Here is a 12,920-nt window from a genome sequence, read left to right as displayed (position 1 = left end):
TTGGCATCAACTTTATTCAAAACATTTCTGAAGTGTGTGTGTGTGTGTGATTCCATCACTTCTCCACTAGAAGCAGCAAGGTTTGGACTCTACAGGTCTGCTGGCTCAGCTGAAGGGTGATCATGCTGTCTGAAATTATTAAAAAGTAAAAGAAAGTATGAATTGAATTTGAAGTTAAATTTCATGTTTATATCATTGGAAAAATTACTCAAAAGAATTTTTAAATTGAATTTTACTTTGAACAGAATTGAGTTGGTTTTATATTTGCTGTTACTTTGTTATCCTTTCTTAAAAGTAAAATGTCAATTTTAACAATAAAAACTCAAAAAATCAACCAAAACTAAATGATTTGTATTTGATAAGAAAATCAAGTCGATTTAATTTTATAATAAATTATGAAGAAAAAAAAAAAAACCCAAACCTAACCTACTATTGCATTGGAGAAAAATATTCTTCACTGGAGAACAACTATAACGAACGAAATTTTCTATTAAATACTGAAAAAACATAAAAGAAAAAGAATATGTTGTTGATACTGAAAAAACATAAAAGAAAAAGAATATGTTGTTGATACTGAAAAAACATAAAAGAAAAAGAATATGTTGTTGACAGTGGGATTCGAACCCACGCCCTTTCGGACCAGAACCTTAATCTGGCGCCTTAGACCAACTCGGCCATATCAACTTGTTGGCATTTTTTCTGTGCGAAATGTTATTATTCATAACTTCATAAATTCTTTATAAAATAAGGAGCACTCGATAATAAAGTTGGTTCAATTTGCGAGTGACACCTTCTCCATAATATACAGCTCACACTCACTAGTCCCTACCACTAGTCACACTATATTGTCTTATTACCATTTACATTGTGAAAGTTGCATATGTATAGTACTACCCAATAATCAAAAACATGTTTCTTCCATATGTGTTGTCCGTGATTAAAATATGACCCATTCACATTATCACATACATACAATGCAAAGTGACCCATCAACCCACCTAATTAATGAAGGAATACATACATGCATGAGAGAAGAGAAAACAATACTTTTTTACGAAGTTAAATTAAAATCCATTTAATTGACATCAGAAATAATCGAACCTGAGAAAAGTCTCAAGCCGTTCCACCAGGCCAACCCAAATGGGCTAGAGAAAACAATACCTTAAAAGATGTTTTGTCTAACATACACTAATAAATTATTCTTGTACCGTGCATAAGTCTTTTTCTGTATCATTAGATCAATAAACTTTATCATATTTCATTTAATTTAATGATGAGATTTATTGATTCAATGGTGGATACAACGATGTGCATAGTGCAAGACTTATCATCGAACCTTAGATATAGCCTACCTTAAGATTCCCCTACTCTTTACTGTTCATTTTAACAATTGTATAAAGAATTCTGTTAAACCTTTTAGAGTATTTTTGGATTTCCATCCAAACCACTCACTATATATTTAAGATTAGATGTTGAATTCTAGATTTTAATGATTCATTATGTGTAAATGAAGCACTCTTCATTTCTATTTCAACTAAACATAGTTTACTTTACTTGCTTCATGCCTAAAAAAAATTCTATTCTTCAAATTCTTTCCCTAGAATTCCGTAGCATTATCATTATATTTTCATAGACTAAGGACCTACGGCTACCATGTGTACTCAATGAAGGTCTCTCTAGTGGAAACTGTTATATGGCCCCTAACAGCTCTCTAGAAAATAGGCAGGACATAAGAAGGAAGAAAAGTAGAGACGAAAAATATTGGAAATAAGAACTGTGAATCTCAGTATTTACAGTTGCATATTCTGAATTCCTAGTAACTATAACTAAGATGCTAACTCATACCAATGTTTTTTCTTAATATCTTTTAGTGTTTACTTTTATGCTAAAGACACCTCAGATTCATGTGCTCCACAACCACAAGGTAAAAAATACCTATCAACTTTGTCTTGTAGCAAAACAATGCTTTATGTGAAAGCTGTGACATAAAAAAGGTACCAATTATCAACTACCACTAGAACTTTTGAGCCTACCACCACTTCTTATACACCCTTTTGTAAGTTCCATACTTCAATCATGAACCTCATCAAAAACATTTTTCTCTCTCAGACACATTCATTAAGAACTTCAAAAAGAGTCCATCATAAAGCAATTAATTTTTATCCATCATCATTTATGGCTTCCTTTTGGTCATTCTCAGCAATATTCCTAGCCTTAATAGCATGCAATTGTTCATTAGCCTTGGCTTCTGCAAAAACCATGCATGTTTCAACAATCTCAGCAGCACCTACTACATTACCAGAAGCTCCTCTCTTTTCTCCTGCAATGTCACCAGATATGGAGCCACTGTTTCCTTCCCCTGGAGGAGTTGCTTACTCTCCATCAGATTCTTCATTGCCAACAATTCCTTCAAGTCCCAGCCCTCCAAATCCAGATATCTCAACTCATCAAGGTCCTGTTTCGGCTTTTCCACCGTCCGAGTCTATGCCGCCGGCTTTAGGCCCTTCTTCTCAGGGTTCATCTCTCCTAATGTATTCAATTTTACATCTTGCTATCATGTTAGTTTGTATAATTCAGCTTCATGGTATGTGATTACATGCTGATGTTTGTTTCTGCTTGTCTTCTAAAATCATGTAATAATAATTTTCTGAAAATTTAAGGCTTGTTAGTTAGCATTTTTAAGTCTGTCTGATGAGTAATTTGACTGTAGAAATAATAAATGGAGGTAAAGTTTTGTCATCGTTCTATCATATCGATTTTTTATCTTAACCCTTCGGTACAAAAGGGAAAATGGCCCTGACAATTTAGAGTTTGACCATGAGGTAAGTAAAGTCCGTCAAAGATAGTTCGGATAGATTTGAACTCCTGATAGGAACTGCAGAACTGAGATATAAAACATGAGGTGTTTAAAGCTTGACTCTTTATTTTTCAGTGAATGTTACTTTTTTTAGTGTATTATAAATGTATATTCTTTTGATATCTCTTTATATGGCTTTAAAGTGGGGAATATACCATAGAATTTAGTGATGCAGTGACAACTTCCTATTTATTTATAAAGATCGTTGGCTTTAGCAATCAATTGAACAATGAATGCTTTCCTCTGTGGCAGAAAAGAAGCTTTTAATGTGCATTTCACATTAAGATATAGGGGAAATTAAACTTTTGAGGCATGAAAAGGAGAGATGGGCACGTTGGGTTGAATACAGTATTAAACAAATAAATAAATAAAATTGTAACATTTGGAATATCGGTAAGAATGTTAATTAGTTCTGTAAGAAAGTACACTAGGATTGGAAGACAAAGAACATATTGTACTGATTTCTAGGCTACTATCATAAGACACTAACATATTACATATGTATATATCCATCTTTATAATATTGTTTAGAGAACTATATAGTATTTTAAACTAATTGAACCATATTTTAGAGAGCTACAATACTAGGCTTATTCCTTGGAATCCCCTTAAGCAATTTCCCTGAGAATGTTTCAATAAGTTTGTTGAACTCAAATGGGGTCTTCCATTTCTTGGCAGATTCCTTAGCTATGAAGCTTCTCATCTTTACATTTTCCTGCTTCAGCATATCTATTGTTGAACTCAGCTGTCTTATTACCTCTATTTTCTCTTTGTCTTTCAGCTTCAGATCATTCTTCTGAGTCATATTCTCTTCTCTGAAACTCTCTCTCTCTTCCATCAACATCATCACTTCATCACAAATGGTATATTTTTGCTTGAGTTCATCCTTTTGTGCTTCATTCTCTTTCTTGTGTCTTTCTAATTCTTCTCTCAACTTCATTACTTCATTGCAAATGGTGTCTTTCTGCTTCAGTTCATCTTTCTGAGCTTCATTCTCTTCCCTCAACTTCACTACTTCATTGCATATGCTATCTTTCTCATTGAGTTCATCCTTTTGCACTTCATTCTCTTTCTCGAGTCGTTCTATCTCCTCCCTCAACTTCATTAGTTCATTACTGATGGCATCTTTTTGCTTGAGTTCATTCTTCAGTGTTTCATACTCTTTCTTGAGTTCATCTGTTTCTTCCCTCAGCTTCATCACTTCGTTATTGACGGTACCTTTCTGCTTGAGTTCATTCTTCTGTGCTTCATTCTCTTTCTTGAGTCGTTTAATCTCGTCCCTCAACTTCATTACGTCATTACAAATGGTATCTTTCTGATTGAGTCCATCCTTCTGTGCTTTATTCACTTTCTTGAGTTGTTCTATTTCTTCCCTCAACTTCATTACTACTTCATTACTAATGGTCTCTTTCTGCTTGAGTTCATCCTTATGCGCTTCATTCTCTTTTCTGAGTTGTTCTATCTCTTCCCTCAACTTCATTACTTCATCAAGAATGTCATCTTTCTGCTTGATGTGTTCCTTATGAATCTTCTTCTCTTCACCGAGTCTCTCAATTTCGCTTGTCGGCTTCATCACTTCATTTGCAGCCACAAACTGAACCTCCTCTTCGTGCTCAGGATCATCAATTTCTGATTCCACAGATTCCTCTACATCACAATTCTCAGAATAGCTATCATAAGCACGATCATCATCAAAACTCACCGACTTCTCTGGTTGAGAATGCTTAAATGAAGCAGAAGGGGTGAGCAGGCGAATTCCGGATTCAGGCCTGACTTGATCATACCGTTCAGCTAACAAGCGGTGTTTCCTATAGAAATCTTCAACCATGCTCACAAGCTCTGGTCTCTTCTTGTAAAACATCTCAGCTCTTTGTGCAAAGGAATCTGCATCTCCTTCAATTAATTTCAACATTGCCTTTGTCTTCTCATTCAGCTCTGCCATAAATAAACAACCATATACATATTACTTAATTTCATTTTTATCTCTCAACAACAATAAATCATGTTAATTATTTACACTCTGGTATGTGTTCACAAATCACAAAAGCCTAGATACCATATGCAAATTGCATAGGGAAACAGCTAAAAGATGTCAAGAGAAAAAAGCTTTTGAAAAGTAACACTCCAATGAAATAATAACAAAGGCCCATAACCTTTTCACTTTTCAATACTACAAATTATATTACTCAGTCAAAAAATGTCAAGAGAAAAAATGTTTTGAAAAGAAACACTCATTAAACTACTAACAAAGGTTCATTACCTTTTAACTTTTCCATACTAAATACAGTCAAAAAATATTCAGAAAAGAAACACTCTTTGAAATAATAACAAAGGCTCATAACATAACCTTTTCACTTTTTCCACTCATGTTAAATTAGTATCTCTTTTTGCCCTTCTAACTTCTTTTGAAAAGGGGCTTTCTTTATTTCTCAAAGTTTCCCTCCACTAGAGGGAATCCCCTTCCAGGCATCATCGGACAATAAATACAGATACCTCTCTCAACCGGAATTCAAACGAAGGAGATAGTTTTCAAGTGTTTTTCAGTACAGAATCATGCGGGTCCGGAAATTTAATAGGCAACAAACACACTTATATGAGTCTACTTGGGAAGAAAAAAAAGAATGATTGGTGAGATGGTCAATCATATGGTACTATGCCTTTATTACAAGGGTTAGACACCATCAACCAAAACATCATTGAATGCATTCCTTGCAAATCATCATTCATTTTCCATATCCAAAATTCCATGTGTTTGAAAGAAAAAAACAATATTTTTCAATAGTTGTTGCTTCTAATCTAGTACTAATTAATCAATATCAATTGCCTAATTCTTCATCAAAAACTAAAACAACTAGCAATGAAGCTCGGATATGGACACGGACACCAGACACGACACGGACACGCCGATACCGTTAATAATTTGAGAAAATCACATAATTCAGTGTAATCATGTGTCGTGTCGGTGTAAGACACAACACGTGTCCAACACCAGAACACGTCTAATCCGAGAAGTGACCGTGCTTCATAGCCTAGCACTAATTAAAAATATTTTAAACAGAAACTCAAATGAATAAAAGGAAGGAAAAGAAGTGGTCAGGATACCAGTGAGTGTAGATTGAAGCCATGTTGATCTTCTAACGGTGGTGTTGTCATCAAGCCACCACCAGTGTGACTGTGACGGTTGATTCTTCATCTTCATAGTACTTTCACTCATCTTCTTTTTCCTTGCTGTTTCTTTACTTAGATATCACCAACACCAAAAACCTAGTACATATATATCAAAAAAATAAAAAAGTTAGTCAAAAATAATTTACTATAAAGGAAAAAACATTAAACAACATTGAATAGAATAGTATATAAAACAACATTGAATTCCACAAACAAATTTGCGGAATTACCATTAAGATAATGACTAATAATTAGCACGTCTTAATCACAAAGGCAAAAAAAAAATTCATTTTCCAAAAAAAAGTGAGTCAAAAAAACATGAATAAAAATGAAAAATAAGCGATAATAGTAAGAATGAAAAGAACCAAAAACATCAAATTAACATGAAGGGACAAATGCATGAACCGACTTTTACACTGACACCGCCTCTTCGATTTTTACAAGGGAGAACATAGAAAAACACAAAAAAAAAAAAAAAAAAAAAAACTAAAATGATAAACACATAAAAAAAGGAACTTTTTCTATATTTTTGATTTAAAACGTTGACCCAGTTGAATAAAAACTTCAAGAATGGTACTAACATGAAGAAGAAGTAAAAAAAGATATGATCTTTGCAATGTTCAGCTATGAAGAAGAAAAGAGAAGCACCCACCTTGGTTGAATTGAACAAAGAACAAAAGCAGAGAGCGGTAGGAGTAGTAGAAGTGCAGTTTCTGTTTGGTTTTGAATGTGTTTGTTTTATTTGAGAGGGTTCAACCTGTTATTTTGTGACACGTGTGTTTGATATTGACAGTACCTATATCCTCGAGCTAAATGCCAATAGAATAGAATAGTCACTCATCAGTTACTAGAGATTCAAAATTTGTTTGACTTGGTGATAGGATTGAGCTTAGTTCACTACAGAACAAAGGGTTTCAAATTCTAAAGGAGGGAAAAAATGCATGTTTTGTGGAATGGGATTAGTATTAATAATGTTGCTTAAATAATATGGTGATTGATTAATTTAATAATTAAATTTTCATTACAAAAAAAAATTATAGTTATGTGCTTATGGAATGAATATGGGAAAAGGAAAACAGGAGGAGGAAGCGTGACTGTGGGCGTGGATGGATGTGAAATGTGATCCTTCCTGTTGATTTTGCCAAATATATAAATTTGATGTTGCCGTTGGAAGCAATGAGTCAAACATATCATCAATAAACTTCCATCTATACTTTGGTCAATAGTTGTCAATAAATTTCCATTTATACATTGAGTCAAAAAAGAATTGTCAAAAATAAATACTAGTCAAAAAACTTAAAAAATAAGATAAAATTGAAAATTGGTATCGATAATAATAAAGGTTAAATAAGTTTTTTGTCACTAAAAATATAATGAATTTTGATTTTACTTCTTAAAAAAAGATGTTTACGTGCTCCCAAAAAATGTTCTTGTTTGTGGTCCTTGATGATTAGTTTATCTTCATATTAGGCTTAATTACAGTTTTGGCTCCCTAAGTATACAAATGTTGTGATTTTGGCCCCCTAATAAAAACAATAACAGTCGAGCCCCCTATGTGTTAGCCCCTTTTGCAGTTTTGGCCCCGCAGACCAATTTTGGCTCGGTCAACGCACACGTGGACGCCACGTGTAATTTTTAATTTGAAAAAATAATAAAAATGCCACATGTAAATGCGTTAATTAAAAAATTTTAAAAATAATTTAAAAAAACAAAATAATTTTTAATTAAAAAAATAATTATTTTATTTATTTTAAAATTTAAAAAAACTAAAATAATAAAAAATAATAATAATTTTGAAAATAATTAAAAAAAATAATTACACGTGTGCGTTGACTGAGTCAAAATTGGCCTAGGGGACCAAAACTGCAAAAGGGGCTAAACATAGGGGGCTCGGCTGTCAAGCCGAGATACTTCAAAATGGATGATGTATTGTATCCCCTGCGTATCCTGCACCGATACCTGTCTGATACTTCCCGATACGTATCCAAAGATTAAATTTTATTTTTTAAAAAACAATTATATGATACTTTTCAGATACATCTGGGATATGAGCGATAGGCGGTGGAAAACCAATGCGGGCTACCTGATGTTTCTATTATTTTTGGTATATATGTAATTGACTAAGTTATGATGTTTTCTATTTAGGATATATCATATATGTAATTGACTAATTGTCGCTTTCTTTATTATCAATATTACTTACATTTATATTTCTATGTTGTCGCCGTCTATTTTGTGTCTCTTTGTTTGTTTGAGAACGATGCTATTGTTGATTGTTGTGTGAAGGCAATTTCATTGTTGTGTCTTATCGTTTTTCTATGTCTGTTTGGTCTAGGTTTTGCGCCATTTTTTTTGTTTTTGAGTTTTAGTCCATATTTTATATTTTGAGTTTTAATATGTAGTTTAAATATAATTTTTTATTGAAGTATCACAGCCGTATCGTATCTTGAATTTTAAAATTTTCCTATATCGACGTATCGTATCATGTATCTGGGCTTCATAGGGGCTCAGTTGTTATTGTTTTTATTAGGGGGTCAAAAATCGTAACATTTGTATACTTAGTGGGTCAAAACTGTAATTAAGCCATCATATCATATTAATGTCAAAGTTATGACCATTTTATTCGGTTTAAGATTTGTCCAAGTTATGTCGATCTACTATGTCCAACTCAAATTGCGTTCATATCATGTTCAGGAAATGTCAACATCTCAAAATTATGACTATCAAGAATAAAAAATGAAAGGGAAAATTTTGGGAGGCCAAAAACATCTTATTTTATTTTCTAAGGCTGAATTCAAAATTTTATATAATTTTAGAGACGGAAACTTATTTAACCCTAATAATAATAATAATAATAATAATAATAATAATAATAATAATAATAATAATAATAATAATAATAATAATAATAATAATAATAATAATAATAATAATAATAATAATAATAATAATAATAATAATAATAATAATAATAATAATAATAATAATAATAATAATAATAATAATAATAATAATAATAATAATAATAATAATAATAATAATAATAATAATAATAATAATAATAATAATAATAATAATAATAATAATAATAATAATAATAATAATAATAATAATAATAATAATAATAATAATAATAATAATAATAATAATAATAATAATAATAATAATAATAATAATAATAATAATAATAATAATAATAAGTCACCTTAATGATCAATCTACAACTATTCTAGATGATATTTAAACTTTGTCTCCTTCAAGCTACCATGTCAAACTCTTATTTACCACTTAAGCCGTATCTCATGAAGAATTCAATAAACTTCCATGGGTACACTAAAATATAATAATAGTTTTAGTCATTAGAACTCGAAATTAAATCCCCATGTTATACAATCATTAATCAAAATTTCTTTATATCATGCTCAAATTCAAAAGATGTCTTCCCGTATTTTAACCTTTTCCGAGATCGGATGTGAGATTTGTTCATGTTGGCAACAAATTTTCAAAGAAGTTATTCAAGTTGCATATATTTTTGACCAAACACGAATTCACTCTTTTCTTATCAATTTGTGCATAGATGTATTTATTAATGTTTTCTCTTTAAAGGTGAATTGATGGTAGTGTTAGGGTGGATTCTAGAGTGAGGGTTCACTTAAGTCCCTCACCTAAAATATGGGTTGACCATCATTAAAAAGCCATTAGATGAAGGAATTTATGAGATTGTATCATGTGTTAGCCACACTAGATTGGACCCAACAAATTATTTCTTCTCCATCGCCCGTATAGCCCTTTCCCTCCCTTTTGTCACCGTGGTTCTCTGCCACCCCCACCATATCATTCAGATCTTAGTATAAATGAAATATGAAACCACTGTCTTCCATCTTCTTAAACTTCTATTTGCAAATATTTGAAGCACCTGAAAATCACCAATACATAACTAAACGCTTTTTATTAAAATGGAATTGAATTCCAATTGCATGGCCACAACCTTATGGTCGTTAGTTCACTGTTCAAATCTTAAAAGAACGACTTTTTGGCCAACACTTTTTCCATGTTCCTTACACTATTGCGTATTTTACGAGATCTCATTTCTTCTAAATTTTGGAGAAGTTTGTGTTTTTTTTTATTTAAGAAGTCAAAATAAAATATATTACCAACAAAAAATGTCCTTCCCAGCATAAGGTGTGTCAAAGAAGAACAAAAGAGTTACAAATAAAAGTTACAAGATACAACAAACAAAAATAAGAAAAGAAATAACAACTAGCCAATGCCCAACATTGTGAAAGGACTAAGCCACCAACTATGATAATTGATAGGGAAAGAAACAAACTTCGCCTTCAACCACAAAAAGGAAAGAGACTTGATCATATCCACTACCTGCAACATTGAACATTCTTTACCATTGAAGATCGTGTTATTTCTTTCTTTCAATATTTTCTACACACTAGCAAACCAAATCAAATGCATAATAGATTGCCGCACCTTAGACCCACCACCTATATTACTAAACTGAGTAAAATGGTCCACTACATGATCTGGAGGAACCGAAGAAATACCCAGCCAACGATGAATTAAATGCCAAAAAGACCCAAAACAACAATGTAAAAATAAATGTGAAGTTGTTTTCAAAGAGCCACAGCCACCAACACGCAGACGAGAATCATGCTCCTTTCATTATTGTCTTTCAACCAGATGAATTTGATTCCATATTTTGTAATTTTTAATTTACAAGTTTCACATAGAAGAAACATGGCAGAAATTAGATGAATTTTTCTTGTAAAAAACATGAATTACAACAATTAATACATACGTCTTAAAACAAACAATTATGTAAAAAAAATTAATTAAATATTTTCTTAGTTGATATTTTAGGCAATTTCGTTTACATTGGAAAATAAAAATTTGGTAAAACAATTATAATAAAACTAAAGATACTTCGATACAAATATATTAATTAAATAATTTCTTAGCCAATTTTTTACGCAATTTCATATTTTGCATCACAAATCCTAAACAAACAAATTTAAGAAAGAGTAGTGCTAACAACTTTCTTTTTTAAACACTCACTTTTTAATTGGGTTAAATCGATGTGGATCATACATTTTGAAAATGGAACCCATGTAAAGTGAAGGGACATACATTGATTTCACCCGATAAAAGAGTGAGTGTTTGAAATTGTTTAAAAAAAAGGTGTTGCTAGCATTCCTAATGTGATTAAAGTCCCTTTGACGAATAATCTTCAAACACTGGTGGATTACCCAAAGAAAAATGAATGATATTTGAACGACTATTTTATGACAACTTTTGTGACAATTTTCTCTCTCATATCACATTGTGTTTTTACTTTCTCTCTCTATTGCTTTTATTTTTGTGACAATACTCGTATTTCTTTGTATATTTAAGTTGTCCTATAAGTTGTCAACAAAAATGGTTTTTCAAATTTTCCTAAAAAAAAAAAAATGGTTGTTCAAATAGCACTTCTCTTATCCAACTATGTTTATCTCTTGTATTGTAGACATGTCCAAGACTGGATGTGAGGCTCGTCGCAACATGTTTACAAAGAATAAGATCATATTGTTGATGTTTTGGCTAAAAATGAGTTTAGTTTTTTCTTATCAATTATGTATAAATGCATTTAATATTGTTTTTATTTTATTTTGAAAGAGATTGATAATATTAATGAGATGTATATTAAAAAAAATTGTTTCTATAAATTTCCAAATGGTCTTATATTTGGGGATTTTTTTTTATGGTGATTATATTTAAGGATATAATTTTTTTTCTAAAAAGTTTTATAATTAGGAGCGAGAAAGAAAAAAAGTGGTTGATCAAGAGAAAGATCATACAACTGGTTGCGGAGTATCCTCTCACCAATGGAGGAGATACATGAATTTTGAAAATTAAAATGGATGCAATGTGAAATCAAGTAAACAAACCGAGAAATTTGACGAAAATTGCAGAAATTCACTACCCTTCTTCCATCAGAGTGATTGAACAACAGAAATTGAGGTTTGAGTTGTTGCAGAGAGTGCGGGGAAAGGAGAGAAGAGGCAGAGTAAAGTGAGAAACGGTAAAGGGTAGAGAAGAAGGTTGGAATATTCTTATGACTTATGTGATGAGATTGAGGGTAATGTAGTGTACTTGTGTGGGCTTGTTGGGTTGGGACTTATCCAATGGGTTTGGGGATTATGTTCTACAAAATCTATTTGTTATTTTTTTTTTCATATAGAAGGTGAATATAGGTATATAATTGTCTAAATTAGCGTTGAATTCTAAAACGTCGTCTTTCTTATTGTTAATCAGATCAACAACTCGTTTAAAATCTAACTCGAAATCACTGGTTTCAATTGAATACCGTGCACCCATTCTAAAGCAAGCATGAGCTCGTAAGCTTCACCCACATCGATTGCACTATTGGGGAAATCCACACAGCTTTGGACGTAACATCATTGTTAGCGTCACTAAAACATGCGCATATACCTACTCGGTTATGACGAATAGAGAATGAAACATCAATGTTGCATTTGAATCTTCCATATACTGGTTTGATATGTCTCACTTCACTAGTATGCACAACGTTGATGCTCAAACATAGTTGAACATGTTGTGTCAGACACCATTCTTCTAAAACATGAGTGGCACGGGTCTACAATTGTTGAGACATATTTACTGATTGGATCTAAAGCATGTTGTGTTGCTTCAATAACTATATACCAACGGCGCAAACATCAGAAATACTATCATCAAGTTGTTGCAAGGCTTCAAAACTTATTTCATGGATATTGTCACACCTTGTCATAAATGATTGCATGATATTCTATAACACGCATCTTTGCCCACAACAAACATTGTTTAGACACATCAACAACAAATAAAGTTGTCCCACAAACCTCCA

General features: G+C 31.8%; 2 protein-coding genes and 1 non-coding gene across 5 annotated transcripts; 1 reads left to right on the top strand and 2 right to left on the bottom strand.

Annotated features, from left to right (window-relative positions):
• Nucleotides 1-603: 603 nt before the first annotated feature.
• On the bottom strand, nt 604-684 carry TRNAL-AAG (transfer RNA leucine (anticodon AAG)). The gene has a single exon. It is a non-coding gene; the product is annotated as a tRNA-Leu (tRNA).
• Nucleotides 685-1,739: 1,055 nt separating this feature from the next.
• On the top strand, nt 1,740-2,750 carry AGP26 (arabinogalactan protein 26). Its single transcript, XM_085737990.1, has one exon. The coding sequence runs from the start codon at nt 2,077-2,079 to the stop codon at nt 2,590-2,592; it is 516 nt and encodes a 171-aa protein (XP_085594116.1). The 5' UTR covers nt 1,740-2,076; the 3' UTR covers nt 2,593-2,750.
• Nucleotides 2,751-3,247: 497 nt separating this feature from the next.
• Nucleotides 3,248-7,242, bottom strand: NET3C (Kinase interacting (KIP1-like) family protein). 3 transcript variants are annotated; one of them, XM_085737979.1, is made up of 3 exons: nt 6,678-7,242; nt 5,960-6,121; nt 3,248-4,792 (listed from the first exon to the last, which is right to left on the bottom strand). In XM_085737979.1, the coding sequence occupies exons 2-3, from the start codon at nt 6,069-6,071 to the stop codon at nt 3,426-3,428; spliced, it is 1,479 nt and encodes a 492-aa protein (XP_085594105.1). In that variant the 5' UTR covers nt 6,072-6,121; nt 6,678-7,242; the 3' UTR covers nt 3,248-3,425. The 3 variants fall into 3 exon arrangements, with proteins under 3 accessions (XP_085594105.1, XP_085594098.1, XP_085594094.1); XM_085737972.1 differs by lacking the exon at nt 6,678-7,242 and adding an exon at nt 6,256-6,276; XM_085737968.1 differs by lacking the exon at nt 6,678-7,242 and having other exon boundaries at nt 5,960-6,206.
• Nucleotides 7,243-12,920: the final 5,678 nt, after the last annotated feature.

The sequence above is a fragment of the Medicago sativa genome, chromosome 1 (assembly GCF_051527215.1).
Source record: "Medicago sativa cultivar Bolivia chromosome 1, Bolivia_mono, whole genome shotgun sequence".
In the NCBI taxonomy this organism is placed as follows: Eukaryota; Viridiplantae; Streptophyta; class Magnoliopsida; order Fabales; family Fabaceae; genus Medicago; species Medicago sativa.
This window is presented reverse-complemented; position numbering and strand designations above follow the sequence as displayed.